This window comes from Amblyomma maculatum, chromosome 5 (genome assembly GCF_055883805.1).
Source record: "Amblyomma maculatum isolate TAMU_Amacu chromosome 5, ASM5588380v1, whole genome shotgun sequence".
Classification (NCBI taxonomy): Eukaryota; Metazoa; Arthropoda; class Arachnida; order Ixodida; family Ixodidae; genus Amblyomma; species Amblyomma maculatum.
Window position 1 is genome coordinate 141,543,017 of NC_139348.1, and position 20,514 is coordinate 141,563,530.

Here is a 20,514-nt window from a genome sequence, read left to right on the forward strand (position 1 = left end):
TAGTCTTGAACCTGTGCAATTATTATGAAACATGGGCTTCGGGGATAATTTTATTGTGCAATATTCGTCTCTTATTTTCCATTTCTTGCTCCACTCTGCCATCTGCAATTATATAAAAATTACATAAGTTTGGATTGTCAATATTCCTGTCATTTTCTCCACAAAGAGGCTAGGAGTATGTATCTAGTCACTTTATGTATCGAGGCAATGGTAATTATTTGATACTATTTTAAATAATTTCTAATGTTTCTTTGCATTGTCTTTTTTCTATCATTGCAGGTTGTCGAATGCCAAGAAGAAGCAATCAGCCGCCATCCTCGCGTTCCCTCTCGTAAACAAAAATTTTTAGCAGATAGTGGAGGATGAAATTTTCGAAATCGGAAGTATTTAAGTCAAATCATGGGAACTACAGTAGGAAAGCTGACCGTTCGCAAGAATGCAATTAAAATATCACGCATGTACGTAGGCGTAAATAGGTCAGAGAGCATAACAATTAGAAGGAAGCTTAAGACTCGTTTTAAGAGTAGACGAGAAGCGCCTTTACCATCGCCTTTAGATTGAGCGATTTTTTTTATTTTTCTTGTTTAAATCATTTCAATTTTAAAATATATATTACTGCAATTACAATGCCCATCGAAAAAACAGGTTAGTAAGTCACGCGCACCACAACGCGTTCACTAGTTGCTCCTCTAACACGCTTGCTCACGACTGACTTTCGATGACTTATGCGTTTCTTACCCGTCCAGTATGCGAAGTAACCAAAATGGCAACAAATCTGTTTCATCGAATTACTTCTAATTTCTGGAATGTCTCAATTAGAGGAACGTCCTTGGCAATTCGGCTTCACTGGGCCCTTCGCAAATTCGCTATGTAGTTTTATTGGGAATGTGGTGTGTTTCACAATCCCGCCCGAGGCCATGTAGTTGTGACGTCATACTGCGCTCGTGCAATCAGGATTTTCCTTCACGAATATTTATGACATGCAACGCCGACGGCTTTTCAAACAAACGAGCTGTATCCGCTTCCGGTAACACACGCCGACCCTTTCACCCCAAAAGTTAGTGTAGTTCTATACAAGGCGCCAGCGAATTGTCTTTGTAGCAGCTGTAATCCATCTTAGTGAAAACGCTTAACTATGAAGGCGCTTTTGTCTTCGTAGACGATTTATCTCCAGAATTGATGAAAGATTAGCTTAGTTATTATATAATAAAAAAAGACGTTTCACGTGCGCTTTTTCCCAACACGACAGCGGCCCCAGGAACGGTTGCAGTGTGGTAAAGTGCTTTGAAAAGCGTTATTTTCGCTCCTACAATACAGAACACCGAATTGAACTCAGAAACGAATCGGTCGCACAGAAACGTTAGCGGCGAGCGCAGAGATGAAAGGCTATATAACCATGAGGATGAACCTCAAAATCTGACGCCCAAAACGTCCAAATAGATTCAGTGTACCCCACCAGAGCGAAATGTAAGTCCACCACGATTGCACCAGATTGTGCTGAAACGAGAAAATGCGGCTTTACGTACGCGACGCATCCGTACTCCATCTTCCGACGCACGCGTACCTCCCTTCCAACCATTATATTCGCTGTGTTCTCGCCTAGCTGTCAATTCATCGACTTCCGCTTGGATGGCTGGTTGACTTCGAGGATTGCCGCCTTCGTCACCGGGCTGTCGGAACCTGCTATATCGGCACCCCGACTGACAGCCTCCGACGATGAAGACTGTTGCCACCCGACCTGTCTCCGGCTCAGATATTGTCCGGATGACGAAGACGCTTCCTCCGAGCCCTGAGTCCGTTTCTGTGCACCCTTGGTTTTGAATCAGAATGTGTGTGCTCGCTATATCTGCTGGATTTATCCACCCCTTAGAGTGCACAGGAGCCACGGCTGGTATAAGGGTCATTTGCGTTGGTTGTTTTATTATTTTTGTCGCACATGCTACCCGAGGACGGTCAAAGACAGACGGGGAAGCACAACCGGGGCTTCTTTTTAAATTCTTGGTTTATTTCAATACTTTTGCTCCCTACCTTTTTGGAGTAGCTATACTTAAAATACTTTTCACTGTTAACGTCTTCTCCGGAGCAACGCAAAAGACGCTTACTCACAATATTTATTTATTTATTTATTTATTTATTTATTTATTTATTTATTTATTTATTTATTTATTTATTTATTTATTTATTTATTTATTTATTTATTTATTTATTTATTTATTTATTTATTTATTTATTTATTTATTTATACCCTCAGGGTACAGACGTACGATACAGAGGGAAGGAGCGGATACAGAATATATATATATATATATATATATATATATATATATATATATATATAGAGAGAGAGAGAGAGAGAAGGTAAACACAATAAGTGTGCAAATCTCTGCAAAACAAAGTTTGTTATAGAAGTTAGCACAAGTTAGTAAATCCTATTTATGAGCAACTCCTGCAGTATGAAATCAATCGTCTACTATTAGTCACAGTCATTACTACAGTATGTCACAATTTGAACATTGCATTCGTTCTCTTTGCCACAAAGGGAACAAGAAAGCGAGAAGTGCTCTGCACTGTCGTTCAAAGTAATAAAAAAATGATCCATGTCTCTTTAAGGGTAGAGACAGAATTATTACTATTTTAAAATACGAAATATACACCAAACCAATACAGAATGTCTTTTTATTGTTGTTGGTTGGTTGGTTGGTTCATAGGAAGGGAAAGGCGCAGTATCTGTCACACTTGCTCTGTGGACACCTGAACCGCGCCGTAAGGGAAGGGATGAAGGTGGGAGTGAAAGTGGATAGAGAGAAAGGGGGGCCGTAGTGGAGGGCTACGGAGTAATTTCGACCACCTGGGGATCTTTAACGTGCGCTGACATCGCACAGCACACGGACGCCACTTCGTTTCGCCTCCATCGAAACGCAGCCGCCGAGGCCGGGATTCGATCCCGGGAACTCCGGCACAGTAGTCGGGCGTCTTACCACTGCACCACCCCGGCGGGGCAATTTGCGCTTGAAAATTAGTAGCAACTCCAGCCTTCTCCTTTCATTTAACAACATGTGTACAGAAGTCCACAATATTGTGAAGATCAGCACAGCTTTATACAGAGCAGTGGTACACTGACCTCGTTTAGGAGTGGCCTAGGGCTCTAAACATCAACTTTTCACACATGCACTAAGCATGGAACGTGCCTTACTTGTAATGGCTCAGAGAGGTAGTACACTCAATGGACGTGGCAAGCGGCGACGAATATCGCAACAATGCCAACAAAGATGATCGTTCCGACGCTCCAAACGAGTTTTCTGTGTCTGGATACGTATAGTCAGAACTGTTGTGAATGACAAGAGGCCGGCACTGCGACTGGCACAGTAAGAACCACATTCATTGCGTTGAGCTCTCTTCTATATCATGTATGTGCGACCGCTGTGACCAAACCACACCGCTAGCACGCGTCAAACATTTAAGTCCGAGCTTAAGTGGGTAGCTATTTTTATTGTATTTCCCTCTTACTTCACAATCTCTTCGTCCTGCAAGTATCCGTACCGACAAAAATATAGTAATCCCCCCCCCCCCCCCGCTGTTCTCAATTCCTTCCTGTGGCCATGACGACTGCTTACTCTTGGTGTCACTTGAGCAGATGACGAAGCATGAGGAGTTCAGAAATGGAATGAAATTTAAAGTCGAATTGTTTATATATGCCGGCCCTCCTCTTTTCTGTTCCTTTCACCTGTTGTATGCATGTTTAGAAAAAGCTTTATTAGACATTAGACGTTCACATTAGACATTCACATGAGCGGCGACAAATGATCTTTTTTTGTTTTTATTTTTGCTACTACACCGAACATAAAAGGCCGAGGAAAGGCCGCAGCAGGTTGTACTTTGGGACATGTATTGGGGTGCAAGGGAATGCATTTATGTTAAAAAGAGGGTACAATGTCACAGTATTAGTCACAGAAGAATATAACAACAGTTATCAGAACCCTGGGCACACAAGTTCTACGCAGGTGTACTCAGAAGTGCTGCGCCTACCACTCGTGTTCTTGTGTGTTCGAAGAAACATATGTGAATGCCAGGTCCAATGATGCTCTGCGTGCATGCGCTGTGCCTCCACTCTTTCCTACATAAACATGTACGCGGGTGTACGCCGAACATTGTTGCTGAAAGGAATGACGACGTAAGAGAACCTTCTTCTTCCTGGTGTCTTTTCCTTGCGTGATTTGGTTCAGAATGGAAAACAATTTAGTATTAACCGAACAAAAGACGTATTATTGTTTCTTGCCCGTTCGTGTGTTACCATGCTTTTTGATACGTTACCCTTAACCGTGACCTCCTCCACGTGGTTCGAGCGGGTGAGCATGCTGGTGATCCTGCTGAACTGCGTCACCCTCGGAATGTATCAGCCGTGCGCGGACGGCGGCTGCATCTCCACCCGATGCCGCCTGCTCCAGGTGTTCGACGACCTCATATTCGCCTTCTTCGCCATCGAGATGACCATCAAGGTGCTCGCCATGGGTCTGCTCGGCCGCAGCGCCTATCTGGCCGAAGCTTGGAACCGCCTAGACTTTTTCATCGTCATCGCCGGGTGAGAAAGGGCGCTTTTCCTAGACCTTCAATCGCACTTTAGTCACTCTATCGTTGGTAGCTTTAGAATTTCACCTTGGTATCCTACTCTATACTGTCATTATATTAGATGTTTAGAGCGCTGTCACTAAACGGGTAAGTAATGGAAAACCGTCAAGTCCGAGAGAAGCCTCGAAGCACTAGCTGCAAAGGAGTGGATGAGGAAAGCAGGGAATACTGCTTCGCGCCAGTTGGAAAAAAGTGCGTCCCCTCAGCTGCAGCCAATAGAGAGTGTGTGTGCCGAGGGAGCTTCAGCTGATTTATATCTCGCCGCATTTTTGCTGGCCCTTTTGAACACCCCTACATGCGCTGAAGTGATGTGTCGTAACAAGCAAATTATATCTGAGGTCATCTCTTCTAAGGACTCCGAAACTCAATGTCGGGATCGTCTAAACGAGGGCAAAATGTGCTAGACACCAAAGTTGCATTTAGCTTAGCCAGGAAAATCAGGAGCCATTTATGCGTCTTTCATTTATTACGCATTAAAAGCTTTAAATCGTGAACACGATGATGCTGGCGAAGCCTGAAGCGCAAACAGGACAGGCGCGTGAAAAAGACACAAGACAAGACACGATCCTGTACTTGTTGCACATCAGGCTTCGCCAACATGAGCTTACTCACAAACTAGCCCAATAAGCAGCCTTATGAACATGAGTTGGTTTTTTTAGAAGAACTTCTTGTTGGGCGAGTTGGTGCATTGCTTTAAAGGAACCAAGATGCGCTATAAAAAGACAGCCACAGGAAAAAGCCAAGGAGACAGACAGAGCGCAAACTATCAACTGAGTTTATTTGTGTGAAAGTGCCTTATATAGTCAGAATCACAGCAAAAGAACAAGGGGAATGAGAGAGGGGGGTACAGCCAATCAACACCTGGTCAACAACAGGTGCGCAGAAAATGGTTTTCCTTGTTATACAGTTTGACAGAAGTGTCGCTTACACATTTATCACCGTTTTCTTTTATGTGATAGGCCTCCAAAAGCTCCCGCGCTGTTTTATTTTTACTTCTTCCTAGAATCTTAATCTTTTTAAGCAAAGGCTCGCATCCACTGCAAGCGAGGCAATGAGCAGGCAAGTTTGCTCCTTCTTTATTCCGAATGGATCGGGCATGTTGGTTTTTTCTTTTGCCATTCACACATAAAGCCTGCAGCCTTGCTATATACTTTCATGAGGCTATCGAAGTGCCTAAAAGGAAGTAAATAAATGCTTTACATGCATTTTACAGACTAAACATTTACACCGTGAAAAACGGATTGCATAGAAAGCGCCTGATATCATTCACTGATCATGAGTTTGATTTTAAAACTCAGTTATTCTGTCACAACGATATACAACAAGAAAAGACATGACTGATAGTTATAACATTTATGCTCTCATCTCCAAGTATGCTTCGCATTCAGATGGAGTTATGGTTCGTGTAAACTGAGTTTCCTGCCTATAAAATATCTGCTTCAGCAGCTTCAGAGCAGGATTTTGTCTTATCGCTAGCATGTCTATCACAGCCAAGGCAATGATCGTTATGTACGTAATAAGGACCTAACCGACCAGAAATAAGTTGCATGGTGCAAATTATGGTATCGAGCTCAAGATAGCGCTGCGTATGTATTGCTCAGAACATTCTAGAGATAAATTCGAAGCAGTGCATCGGAAGCTAAAGGCGTGATACACGCTGCATTGAGACTTCTTCAAATCAACAAACGAACACTTATGCAGGGATTAGTTGTCTGCCTCAATAAGTGCTAGAAGAACATTTAGGCATTAGAACCAACGATCACTTTCTCAAATTCTTAATTAAAGCCTTCCTTAATTAATAAGAACCGGCACCTGACGTATTTTTATTTCGTTACGTTGTAGGTGCTTCGCCACAATAAGCATATGCTTGTGGGGGTGCACGCTTTACAGGAACAAAAAAAGGAAGGCATCAAGACTTTTTCAAGACATCACCTAGCAATTCGAACGCGAGTCATCGAATGCAATTTTCCCTCCCTTGTTCCTCTCTCTCTCTCTCTCTCTCTCTCTCTCTCTCTCTCTCTCTCTCTCTCTCTCTCTCTCTCTCTCTCTCTCTCTCTCTCTCTCTCTCTCTCTCTCTCTCTCTCTCTCGTTCTAATGTGTCTGTAAACATCTTGGGAGCATATCGCACATTTACAATTGCCGCGAATGATAAAACTTCTATTTGACACCGGCTGTCAACTGAACTGATCCTTAAGCTAGTTGCTTTGGATGAAAGCCCATAATAAGGGAGGAAACCTGGTGTATTAAGCCTGATAAACGTGTGATCCCGCGTGTCGCCGTAGCTAGTTCTAGAATACCATGTCCTCTCATCGGCTAGTAGGAAGCATGAGACGTAGCGGAAGTCCTGTGCACGTTTCAAAGAATCCCTGCGATTGTGGACGTGTTCTCACTCGTCTGCTTTAACGCCAGAAATATTTTTGCACCAGCGGGGCTTCTGCTGAACAATTAAAAGGCACACAACTCTAACGACATAAAATAATATTTTTCTTCTTCTTCATTTACGTTATGCGCGTAATAGCAGTGCTAGTATTTGGTTGAATACGTAGCAATCGAAAGAACTCTTAATGGTTCTCGCAGCGCCCTGGAGTACGTTCTGGATGTGGGCAACATCAACCTGTCGGCAATTCGGACGATCCGCGTACTTCGGCCCCTGCGTGCCATCAACCGCATCCCGAGCATGCGCATCCTGGTGATGCTGCTGCTCGACACGCTGCCCATGTTGGGCAATGTTCTCCTGCTCTGCTTCTTCGTCTTCTTCATCTTCGGCATCGTCGGCGTCCAGCTTTGGGCCGGCCTGCTGCGACAGCGCTGCTACCTCGTGCTGCCCGACGACAACATCTCCATTCCAAGGTAGGCCTCGGCGCACCCAGGTGGCGCTCGCAATTCTTCGCCGCCGAGTTTCGGTTATTTTTGAAGGCCTGTTCCCGGTTATGACGACACAGTTGAAGCAAGTCCCCGGTTCACCAGAAAATCTGGAATCGGCGTTCTCGGAGCCAGCGTTTTGAGCGAAATATTGAAGGCATGACTTTGGCATATGGGCGTTTTTAGGTGACTTCACCAAGCAATGGATAGTTGGTGGCTTGCGTGACATCACGGGCCCACGTGACGTCACCCTTGAGTCTCGAGTCAGAAACGCTACTCCTAGGCCACGCGGCACATCAGTACGGCTGGGCTTCATATCGATGTGATGTGTTCTTGCAAACAAAATGGGAGCTTGTCACTGTTTGTTAATAAATATGTGAGGTAATTACTATACATTATAATTAATATAATAATTATAAACTAGACCTTAAGTGAGTAGATGCACGCAAAAGAACATCCGCGAGGAGAGCCCCAGAGGGAAGCCATTAACGCTTTCGTGTTGCAACCCTTAAAGACTGGGGTTAAGTGCCCCCCCAATTTTGCGTGAATTTCTGAGTCACTGCAGATTACTTGCTTATTTCGCAGTGATAATTCAATGCATCTCTGATCTCTTGGGTGATATACCAGCTGTTAATCCTCCTAGCGGAATTACATGCCTGCTCAAAAGTCCCCAGGCCACGCGGTTGGCTTTCCCGTTCCGTTTCGAGAGTGAATCGTTTATGGCATCCTCAGTGACCAAGAATATATATTGAAATGCGAAAAACTAGGATTGTTCTACAATTGTAGAGATCACGAAGTTCGAAATGTGCCGTATTTGCATCATTCGAAGGCTGGAAAGTAACCTGAGTATTTGTGGCCAATATTGGGCCTCTGCGCAACATTCTTTCGTAAGACTCCAATCTACTTAAATGACCTCCTCAGTGCCGTGTGAATTTCACCGAGAATTTCGAAGGGACCGTTGAAAATACTTTTGTATTATTCGTACATATTTTCATTGCCCTCTAATTAGGTGCAATGTTTTGTACAATCACTCAAGTAAAGGAAATACAAGTGTTCAGTATTTAATCTATTAACACGATAACAGTAAATGATCCGTTCACCAGAAAATCCGGCGTCGTCGGCTTTGTGAACGAAAAATCATGAGCATGGAGCTAGCAGGTGGTAGCTGGCAGCTGACATGGCCGAGCACTAACTGGACGTAGGGCTTTCTTACGTTATATTTGGTATTAGCTGCCAATTCGGGCCTTTCATTTCACATGGGAGGATGATATCAGAACCAGCCCGACAGGATCCTTGCATTCACGTTATCCCTAGGCCACGCAGACACGTTTATACGGCTTGGTTAAAACGGGGCTTTATATGTGGGCCTGTAGATTTCGCTATCGCATCATACCCTTAAAGGTGAAGCTTAAGTGTCCCCGATAATATTTAGAGCTATCATCCTACTCTCTTCTAATATTCACAAGTTGCGAATTGTGAATTTTGGGGTTCAGTATAGCGAAGCGACAGACAAGCTATGATGAATGCCGCAGTACATAGCTCCGTATTACTTTAAACCACCCGAAGTTCATTACAGCATGCTCTTATCGCACATCCCATCAGTCTATTTTACAAGCTCATGTTCATGCAGAATCTTAGCTTCAAACATTTACTTTAGTTTCCACACCTACTGCATCTCAGTTTCTACCGGATCGCACTTTCCAGGTTATGTCAGTCGCAATTTTCTTGGTGCCCTGTTCAGGTTAATTCATCGTAATAAACAGCAGCTATTTTTTTTTTTTTTGCGAAAGTAACACTATGCCAGCCAGCTCAGCTCGTCGCATATGCTCGTATACCGTAGCCACAAATGGCAGGCGCAATGAAACCCTCAAAAGACGGCGTGCAGACGAAACGGACGAAGGGCGCGCTGCACGTCTCGAGAAAAGAAGGAAGAGGGCTTTGGCCGGTTCAATCGTTGAGCCTGAAGACGTCGAAGGTGGTCGGTGCGCAGATTTTGCATAAAGAGTGGGCAAGCACGAGTCGGCCACGCGAGAGTTTCACCGCCGCTTCAAGAACAACCCCTTTGGAAGTGTGTGTTCTGTGTGCAACCGGCTGTGGCATAAAAATGATCTAACACCGATGAGTGAACTTATGCATCCTACTCTTCATTTGGCCACAAGCGTATAGCCATGCAGCCGTTGCTTTCGCAGTTCAACTGGGGTTAACCAGAGCTAAACCACAGCCAACTTTTTTATTATTTTCTTTAATGAATTGGCCCGCGGTGGTGGCTCGGTGGTTAGGGCTCTCTACTGCTGAACCCTAGGGCGCGGGATCGAATTCCGACACTAGCGGCTGCACTTTGATGTAGGTGTGAAGCAAGGCGCCCGTGTGCTGTGTGATGTCGGTGCGCGTCAAAGAACCCCAGATTGTCGAAATTATTCGAAGTCTTCAACTCTTGCGTTTCTCATGGCCTGAGTAACGTTGGGACGTTAAACCATTCAACGAAGCAACATTTAAATGAATTAGAGGACGCTATTAGATAATGCAAAACATTGTCTTTCGTTTTTTTTTCTTTGTTTCTTTTACACCTAAAGTGAAATAGAGGGCAGTAAATAACAAATTAAATCATAAACTACTACTACCTCTCCGCATTTCTTGCGTTTGCTGTAGCCAAAATCCGCCTCTCGCCGCAGATATAGAATTTCCTGAAAACTCGATTTCGCCAGGAATGGCCTCCAATCCTACAAAAACAGCTGTGCAGAACGTAACAAAGTTGAAATGTTTTCTGTCCTGTAGCCTTACGGGCCAGCCCTTCCCCGCTGGAAAGCGAATTGCATGTACAGCCTAAAGGGCCTGTTGTGTCATACAAACACGACATATCCACAATAATCAGGCTTCTAAGCCTCACCTTTACAAATCTCGCTCACTATCTTATATTAGTTTAACACCTTATAGAGCAGCGCTTTCCCAAAAAAATATGTAGCTGGAGCTCTCCATGTTTTATTGCTAGTATCTCGTCGCCCTATGCTACACAAAAAAGGGTAAAATACTAATATTTAAAAAATGGCTCTTAAAAAAACTTTAAAGCCTTACGCACTGTGCTTCTCAGACGAGCCAACAGCCGCACTGCAATGACGGTTTGAAGTACCTCATTTGTACACACGCCCTTCTAGACTGGTTATCTGCTGCCTCATAGTCAGCGAGCGGTCATGGTAAATACTTTCCCAATCTACAAATTCTCTTTCTCGTTCTCGTAATTTGAAAGGGACCTCGAGCACGCTTCCATTATCTCACAGTTTCCCGCCACAGATCTTAATTTCACAAGAGCCATGCTGAGTCGGTACTATCTCATTCGTTACATCTTCAGAGAGCGCGCGGCCGTCGTTTTCAGCCATTCTTCGCTCCATTCGCGCGCTCTCCTCAAGCTTCGGGCTCGTGATCTACTGGCAGTAAGGAAAAGCGCTCCTCGCCGCCTTGTTTGGGCTGACATGAGGTACACACGCTACGTAGAAGGGAAAGGGCGGTGGAAGGCGAACGCAGCTCCAAACCAGCATCTAGCTCCCTCGTAGGCCGCAGCGCCCGACAACTCCATGCCGTGCTCTAGAAACAGAGACTAGGAAAAGCGGAGAGTTGTGAAGCAAAGGGAGAAGAGAGAATGTGTAGAGAGTGAGTTTCCGCCACCGTTGTCATAATTCCCCGCAGGCCGAGCGGCGCCGAGGCTCGCGCGCTCGTAACGACGCGGGGCTTGATCATTCTCTTTATTTTTATTTTTTTCGCAGCGGTTGCTATAGTAATCCGGCCGCCGCCGTGTGCCAGATTGCCCCACCACCGCAAATGCAGCGGCCTCCGCCGCTGCTACGCTGTTGGGACCTGGGAGGGGCTGGATGGCCGCAAGGAAGACGCTTCTCCGCTAGTCTAACGCATCTGGACTCGCGTGTGGCTCGCGACTGCTGTGTTGCACCGGCCTGACGAACACCTCCGTCTCTCTCTTCCTCTCTGACAGTTGGCAGCTTCACGACGCTGCTGCTATTGGCTACCGCGGCGGAAAACTCGTTAGCGTTAGATTCGAGCAAGGTGGGCCTGAGAATAAACGCTGTTTCGTTTAGGGCGACCGCACGGCCAGTCTGCAGCTGCGCTCCCTACCGTCGAAACTCGATAGACTGCTGCTAGGACTAACAACTCGATTGCGGATCTTCAGTAGGAAGACAGTAGTTATAGTGTTCATAAAAAGGTTGCGAAATTTCGGCCTTTTTAGCAGGTACTCACTTGTGGTGTCAGTAAGCTAACTCTAGGTTACAGAAAGATGTGCGAAAAGCAAATGGTGTTGTTTGGTGTGCTGTTCGAATCATGCGCATTACAGGACTGCAGCCAGACTGTCATTTGTAACTTCACGAAGTGAAAGTTTTCGGTAGATAAATGGCTCATCCTGTGTACGCTCCTTTTACCGTCCGTGGAACCGCGATGGGCTACTTGAAAGTAAACGTCTGTACAAGATCAGCGGTTGAGGCCGATAACAATTGAACAGGAAGTTATTTGTTGCCCTTTGCATCATTGCCTGCAAGCTCAATAATGCTACGTGCCTTTACATGTCTCTATCATAGAGATGTGACAGGTTGGGAACGATGTACATTTCTGTTTGGCGCTACAGCGCAGATATGAAAATCTCAGCCCGTCTTCAAGGCGGCAAAAAACATCAGATCTGAAGCAGTCGGTACAAGACTATTTTTTTAGAAAAAAGTATAATATGCTTTTTGAACAATCACCGACCTCCCATCCACTCTACATAAAGGGCCGCAAGACTCTCTACGTAACTTAAGTCGTCTATAAGGGACTGGAGGCCATTTCGTCTTCCTTCTGATGATGATTTTTTTTCCCCACCAATGTAGCAACAAAACCACATACGAGCGTGAACCACAAGATATTTACCGTTGCCTATGTTCCATGAGCGATGTTTCGTGCGTTCAGTGCATAACACCACGTCATGCGCTGATCATCCAATTTCCTGTTTTATTATATTTTCGGCGGTGCAGGTGCCGTAATTTCGTAATTCGTAATTTCCGCTTTGTACGAAGTATGTTCGGACAAAAATTGGCATCTAGTTCTGGTCTTCCTTTGTAAATCATAACTTGTTTTCGCCCTTTTAAGCTACTGCAGCTTTTATATGAATGGTGCTTCTTAGCGTTTTCTCCGCAAATTGTGGGATCTTTTTTGCTCTTATCTTTTTGAAAACTGAAAACATTTTTTTTTTAACAAAAATCGTTTTTACTGTCCTCTGTAGTGGCAGGTGTATAATTGGGCACCAGTGGCGGATGTGAAAACTTGCTAGGGAGGGAGAAAGAATTCGCACTGAATGATTCAATTTATGAGACGCGGTATGCTTTAGCAATGGTAGAGGTAGGGGTAACATTAAGAGATAGGAAGCGTGCAGAGTGGGTCAGAGAAATAACTCAAGTTACTGACATTCTAGTGGAAATCAAGAAGAAGAAATGGGTGTAGGCAGGACATGTAGTGCGAAGAGAGGATAACCGATGGTCGCTGAGGGTAACAAACTGGATTCCAAGGGAAGGAAAGCGTAGCAGGGGGCGGCAGAAAGTTAGGTGGGCGGATGAGGTTAAGAAGTTCGCGGGGGTCAAGTGGATGCAGCTAGCACAGAACCGGGTTAATTGGAGAAATATGGGAGAGGCCTTCGCCCTGCAGTGGTTATAGTCAGGCTGATGATGATGATGATGATGATGATGATGATGATTTAGCAATGTTCTTGTACTGCACGTATAATAAGTCACGACTGAGACTGTGCAAGCAATTGAAGTTGCGATTATGGAATGTCTTTGTTTGTCTATACACCCTAAACATCGTTCTTTTTCTTGGTCATCCTCTTTTTTTTTTTTTGTCTTCTTTCGTATTCCTTCTGTCTTCTTATGGAATTTTCTTCATATCACAGGTCTAGTACCCGTCTCAGTTTTTCGGTGTAGGGAGCTACGTTTTCAGCACGTTATGTTAAAGTTTTTTTTTTTTTGTGTGTACATAAAATTTTAAATACATTCGCATCTTTCGTTATATTGAAATTATCGTTAAATCCTAGCCCCTGCCGCCTGCCTTGGGACTAAGACAGAGGCTTCAGAACGAAACGACAACGCTTTTTTTTTTTTTCGTGGTGGTGTGCTTCTTATTTCTAACTCAATAAAAGAATACGCTCTTGGCAAATAAGGGTTTCCAACCATGGTGCTATTCCAAACATTATATATTATAATAAACGTCTTTAAAATTTAGCACTTAATGGGAGAATTCACCCTAACCCAGAAGTCAAAACTTATTATTTCCTCTCATATCAGCGGACTTATTAATTCGCCTTCCACGCTCTTCTGAAGCTTGTTTCAAACTGCAACTACATCGTCGTTAGCATTAGTCAGCAGTCTGGTTAGCTCGTGTATTTTTGCGGGGGCAAAGAGCAGCGCATGGCAAAATCAGCAGCGTGCAGAAAGGTAGACGGTATCGACATGCATACATTTTAGCCAGCTTTATGCGAAGATGGTTCGGTATGCTGGAAATTAACCCTCACTGCACTAATTAAATTATACAAGGTGAGACATACAAATAAATAATGGCGAAATAGACGTGTTCGCCCTTCTTTATGTGTTCTTTACTTTCATTATATGTGCGCGTGTGCTGAGGGTTCAAATGTCAAAACATGCAGTAGCGACTAGCTGAACAATATGTCTTCCCGATACATGTACCCATATAGCTTTCAAGACGAAACAAAAGAAAACTGTAGGAACCACATCCGACCCAAAGACGCTCTGCATACAGCACGAAAAAGTGCCTCGGGGACGAAAACATGGGTGTCGCTAACGCAAGAGCTCCGCTCCTTTTATCCTGGTCTCTCATGTTTTCGTAATGTCGCCTGCCATCTTTACCTTTTTTTTTGTGTGTGTGTGTGGGATAAAGAAAGTAGCCCAAAGCCCCAGCTACGTGGGTTCCATCCCACAGTTTCTTTTATTTGCTTTTTTTTCTGAAAAGGCCAGGCTATAGGCACGCTGAAGCTACGGCTGAAGCTACGAGAAAAAAAAAAAACTAAACATGAATACACTGCCTCATCCAACTTCTGGCGAATGAATGTGCATGAAAGAAAAATCCCCAAGCACCTCCGTGAGCGGCACGTCGTTATTTCTTCGATGCTGCAGAATAATTGCTTAGGACACGTGTTTGTGGATTATACTTCCACTTGATTTGCATTTCACGAACGAGAAAAAAGTGTTTCGTTTACATCTGTCAAAATACAAAAAAAAAAAAGTTGCTTGTTTTCTGCGCTGGGATTTCAGAAAATTTAAACCTGTGTGCGGAATAGCATATGTGGGCTATCATTTCTCCTTCTGTTCTTTTTGTTTGTTTGTTTGTTTGTTTGTTTGTTTGTTTGTTTGTTTGTTTGTTTTTTTGTTTTTCAAATACTGCTCTTCCGTCTATGGGGCAGAACAAAAGTAGGTGCAAAATATCACTCAAACGGCATCTACACGTAAAAAATAATAGCCACAAAAGATTCGATCGATGAGACGATCGAGTCGCGCACTCAGGCATTTGGCCAACGATATCAGAAGTTCGCATACATCGAGATGAATTTCAGTTTACACGTTCTCATAAGGCACATAACGGCACGAGTGCAATCCTATGAACGTCTTATTCATGCAGCCCTTTTCACCATGCTCGATATGCACCAACTCCTTCAACAACACGGCCCGCCGCGATGGTTGCTATACCCAAGCATGCGGAACTGAATCCCGGCCTCGGTGGTCACTTTTCGATGGAGGCGAAAAGCAAGGCGCCCGTACTGTGCGATATCAGTGCACGTTAACTGAAAAAAAAAATCAAAATTTCCGGAGTCCTACACTATGACGTCTCTCATATCCAGAGTCGCTTTGGGACGTTAAACTTAATAAACCAAACCATTCTTCAAAACGACATCCTTACAGCGCTGAACAATCAAACTTAGTGCAACGGACATAATAAGCGCGAAATTCACTCTCGTTCTCGGCAATTCAGGCGAACATCGCTAGAAACCAAAGGCGAACCTAGAACTAAACATGGAGGCGAACTTCTCTGAAAACTCTTCTATTAGAACGGTTGCTAACCGAAAAAACAATGCTCAACCGAGGCGTGATCCTGTGTAACTGACGTCGCAACACAGCAGCTTTGACTTTGGATTTTTCAAACCACTCGTTCATGGCTGCCGTTTTTGTTGTTTTATATTTATTGCATGAACGAGGAGCAGCCTGATTGACCCTCATCATGCTTTACTTAACACAAATCCTCACGCCTCGATCGTACTGTCACTCCGACCTCTCATCAAGCTTCCGGAAGTCAGGCCGCTGGAACCCCATATATGCGTCAAGACAAGGAAAACCAATCAGCAGGTTGCTCTTGTGAAGCAAATACCCCGCACCAAAGCGGACTGCCCTCTCTGAGCAAGGATTTCGTTGAAAGCGACAGCAAGACCACGTGCCGTTTCGTCATGCAGCTTTTTCATGCTGGCTGCAGCCATCACGGCAGTTTATTACGGTACGTTTTGCAAATCGGCTTCCTCATGATAGAAAACTCGTGCTATGCGCTTCAGAACGCCTAGAGCCAGCAGCGCTGCCAACTTGCCTATGCAAATTAGCCAGCTAAGAGAAATTCGACCCTGTCGCATCCGTTCTCGAAGCTGGGAGGGTGCCAAAGCTGTCAAACGCGCGGTGAAAATTTCTTGGCCCTTGTGGTAAGTCTGAAAGCCGGCGAGAGACGCTGAGCACGCTGTCCATCACGAAAAGCAGAAGCAGACTAACACATAACGAAAAACGCGACGGATTAAATCAAAGTAAAACTGCATTTCGAATCTACCTTGATTACATACGGGATACGGACACCGCAAAGCGTTACCTTATATGGGTCCCTGGTCATCAGGGGTTGGCAGGAAATGAGGCAGACACGCAGCCGCCCGCGCGCTCCCTCACCGTGTTGTTTTCTCCTCCCCAGTCGATGAGGAACCCTATTTTACTCCAGTCTATGCATTCAAGAATATTACTACGTAGTATCAAGATTGTCATCGCCTTTACCCCCACCCATGTAAAGGCCTCATGATGGCGGATGAGCGGCTCCTTCACAACTTTCTCACCAATGTATCGCTGTATCCGGCAGCCCTAAAACATTTTTACCCCTCCTTTAGCGGCAGCTGACCGCATTGTGGAGCGGTGGCTTCAGACACCTATCATATGGTATGGGCCTGTCCCTCCAATCCGGTTGTTCCTCCTATTCCCAACCCAACCCGGGAGAACTGGGCGGGGATCCTGCTCGGCTGCCACGACTTACAGACCCAACAAACCTTAGTCGGGCGTACCCGGATGGCGGATACTGCCAATGGGGTCCCAGACTAGGGACCCCCACCTAGTGCTTGTAAGGATCAGTCCCTTACGGACTGATCAAAGCATACCTCCTCTTCCTAGCATAGATTAATAAATGTTTTCACTACCACCCCCGTCGCGAAGGCTCAACGGCTATAGGACTTACGGTCAAGCTTATAAGTCAAGAAAAGCGGCTATGGCGGAGGCTGCTAAATTAGCTAAAGCCGCAAAACACCCCGACCTAGCTTGAAGATTAGAGTCGGTTGAAGACGGGGTCACGTTCAGCGGCCAAAAATCCTGACATAACTGACAGGTGCCGCCATCTATGTGCCCTTCTAGAAAACGCTGCGCTTTTCCTGCGACGTCTCCTGCTCACAAGCACTCTCGACGACGAGTCAAACTACGACCTTGTTTTGCTAATCTGAAGCGCTATGCCTATTTTTAAAAACGAGTGAAAACAGCTTGTTTTTTTATTGTCTATGCTGCCTAGCCTATAATGTGAGCGTATTTATCGGCATGTACACGTGCTTGTTTCTTTCCTATGGTTATTGGCAACAGCAGACATAGTAGATGTTCTCTAGAGTGCATCAAACTTTCAGATTCATGGTATTAAAATTCGTTTACATTAGGCTTTCTCTCGCTTAACATCGGTTCATTTCACGTTAATTCGCGCTCACATGGCTGTACTCTAGGTTGCGTTTATGCAGGTTTTTCCCCAGACGAAGACATCGCAAAGGCTTGTTTGTGCGAGACCGGTGCAATATTTCTGCCAGCTAGAAAATGCGTCTGTAGTGCAAAAATGTATAGCAAGAAAGGAATGCGTTTTGATCATATATTATAAAGAAATTTTGGCTCCACGGGAGGGGAAAAGCCGTTGCAGCACACTACTTGCAAACACTTGCGCTGTTCTTAAAGTAAATAAACATAAAAAAGAAACATAATAAGACAAGAGTTACATCATCAATGTATGCGTAAAGTAGAAGTTGAAGTCAGAATGTGACAATAACTATACTAGAATTTTCACTTGGTTGAGTTTAGTTAACTGTAATTAAACGGTCATATTACCAGTTTATTAACAGAACCAAGTGACATAATTACTGTTAGAGTAGATCACATGACTATTTTGTCACGGGACCTCGCCATATGACGATGTCCTTTAATGCCGCCGATGTCCACGATATCTCATGGAGGTTCTCGTTATAAGGCCTTGCGCTTTCAAAATATGCTCCGAAGCGTTCCGCTCCCGTGTCTGACCTGAGCCCCGTCTGCCTTTGCTCGCAGTGCGTCTTCTCATTCTCCCTCTTTGCAGGAGTCAGAGCCCCTATTATGCGGAAAGGGTCAGGGCGTTTAAGTAAGCGGCGTTCCTCGAACTTCACTGCCCGAAACATCTCTCTATGTGTTGTGTGTGCCGTGGCACTTGGCTCGTCTGTATACACTCAAGCCGCGCCGTTATTCCCGGCTTGCATGGGACTCCTGGCCCGTGGTTTGTACTCTAAAATTATTTCCGTAAAATAGAACTCCGACTAACATCCTACTACCTAATGACGTCACCACACTTGTAACGGCGCAACAATGTGACGTCACTGGCTGCATGAACTAGTGACGCCATGGTGCAGCATCTCCCCACCAACGTCCAGTGCCTTGCTATACTGCCTATCGTGGGCTGTGGACACTGGTGATAACTAATAGGAGATAGTTACATCCCTATTTCTCGATCTATTTCTATTTGCAACGTCACATTCGTCACGCTGCCGAACTAACGAAACAATTATCACTGCTAACGAATGTCACTAAGCATAGAAAATTAACAGGGAGGTCAAGCTCTTGCGTTGCATTTTGTGAGCGTTTGTTTATATTGTGCTAACAATATCTCAGTTGTGATGCGGCAACAGCTAGCACGTCCGCTTACAAAACTCAAGCTTGGACCTGCAGCCTTACTTCAGTGTGTCGTATAACTTCGCTTACTAACACTAACTAATGACTGCGCTGTACGTGCTGCAAAAAATGATCGATCAGTGAACGAATTATTGGTCTTCCTTTTTCTTCTTTTTTTTTTTTCTGTGTCCTTCATCGCAGTGTTCGACACATAAACCGGAGCTGTAGAAAATAATGCGCGAAAGGTCACCTTGAAAAGCTATGGTCTACTTTTTTTTTTGTCTGTTACTTACTGAGAGTAATTCTCTAAGCCACAGCAACAACATTCCTGGTGGCAAAGTGGTGAAGGTACGCTCTTTCCCACTAGTGAATATTCCTGAATCTAAATTTATCTACAGACGTAGAACCTTTTTCTGCATTAATTACGATTATTTTGAAGACCAAATGACTGCACATTGCCCATGTATGACCGCTCCATTCAGGCCAAGTATTCGTAGCTTCCTAGAGAAGCCGAGCAGCTCTGCTGCTGCATGCGATCTGCGAGGAAGGACGCGGAAATTACTATTGTACAGAGGAAATCCCATTCCAGTACGATGTCCCGTGCGGGTTTAGCACTAGTGCGCATGCGCGGAAGTCTTGCAGACTGGCATGTGCATTTTCCATTCTGAACATCGCACTGGAATCTGGTTCCCTCGGTATGACGCCACGTTGCATGCAGCATTTCTCTCGTCGGCAGCGGCTCTCCCGTGTCTGACACTGTTCCTCTTTTCTCGTGCACCTTTGCTTTCCCCGGGGCAGTCCGATTTCGTCGTACTACCAGGGACTGGACGCCGAGAAGGACTTCATCTGCAGCACGGAAAAGGATAACGGCATGCACCGGTGCAGCGGCCTGCCGCCGCTGGTGCTGCCATCTGGGCTGACGTGCAACGCTTCGGCGCAGCCGCACAGTGTCAACGCGCCCACTAACGCGTCGTGCGTCAACTGGAACCAGTACTACACCAACTGCACCGCGGGGGACAAGAACCCCTTCCAGGGGTCTATCTCCTTCGACAATATCGGCCTAGCCTGGGTCGCCATCTTCTTGGTGAGTCGTCCGCTCTTCCTGCCCCCCTCTCTCTCTCTCTCTCTTTCTCTCTCTTTCTCTCTATCTATCTGTCTACAAAGCTTGTCGCACAATCTTACTGAGTCGACAACGCAGTCCACTTTGGGCAAAAAAAAAAAAAAAGCAGTCCGTGCTTGTGGGTGTGGGCGAAGCCACCAACCTTCAGAGCCCCTAAAGGAAGTTTGGGGATTGAGGAACTTTCCGTCCACCCTCCCCAAGGTCGCCATCCTCTGCAAACCTGTACGCACCGGAAATTCGCGACGAAATGTAACTCAAAGACGCGATCGGATGGCTGTCAATGGTAAACCGAAGTGTGGAACCAAAACTGGGACGCATGTTTGTGTCACCACATGGTGTGATGGCCGGCCGAGCTTCTTTATTATTATTTACAAGTGTAATCAACAGTCCTAATGCCAGATTTTATTCTGCACGGCCAAGCTCGCCCTTATAGCTGTTAAGAACCGCCACACCGTTATGCATGGCCTAGCACAGAGTACAATTCTTACATGAAGTTGGTTTCAAGCCAATATCTAAGCTAGCTAATTAATCATTACCAATAATTAAAGTTTTGAAAACAGACTGTAGATTATGCCACATGGCTCTCAACAGCTCTCATTTGGTTTCACTGTAAGCTGTCACACACCGCCTTTTTTAAACCTTGGTTACATATGGGGACAACCAGTAATACGATACCAGCTAGAG

The 20,514-nt window shown here is 45.1% G+C and overlaps 1 protein-coding gene and 1 long non-coding RNA gene across 4 annotated transcripts in view; both read left to right on the plus strand.

The window, feature by feature from the left end:
• Positions 1–2,081, plus strand: part of LOC146189765 (uncharacterized) — a 253,022-nt gene extending 250,941 nt beyond the window's left edge. Inside the window, exon 3 of the long non-coding RNA XR_014707309.1 lies at positions 280–2,081. This is a non-coding gene — a long non-coding RNA (uncharacterized LOC146189765). The remainder of the gene's footprint in view (positions 1–279) is intronic.
• A 2,232-nt stretch (positions 2,082–4,313) lies between these two features.
• Positions 4,314–20,514, plus strand: part of LOC146189767 (voltage-dependent T-type calcium channel subunit alpha-1H-like) — an 85,705-nt gene continuing 69,504 nt past the window's right edge. For all 3 annotated transcript variants that reach the window (XM_084604529.1, XM_084604530.1, XM_084604531.1), the window contains exons 1-3: positions 4,314–4,579; positions 7,204–7,476; positions 19,509–19,794. In XM_084604529.1, coding sequence (XP_084460655.1) covers positions 4,353–4,579; positions 7,204–7,476; positions 19,509–19,794 — 786 coding nt within the window. In that variant the 5' untranslated portion in view covers positions 4,314–4,352. The remainder of the gene's footprint in view (positions 4,580–7,203; positions 7,477–19,508; positions 19,795–20,514) is intronic.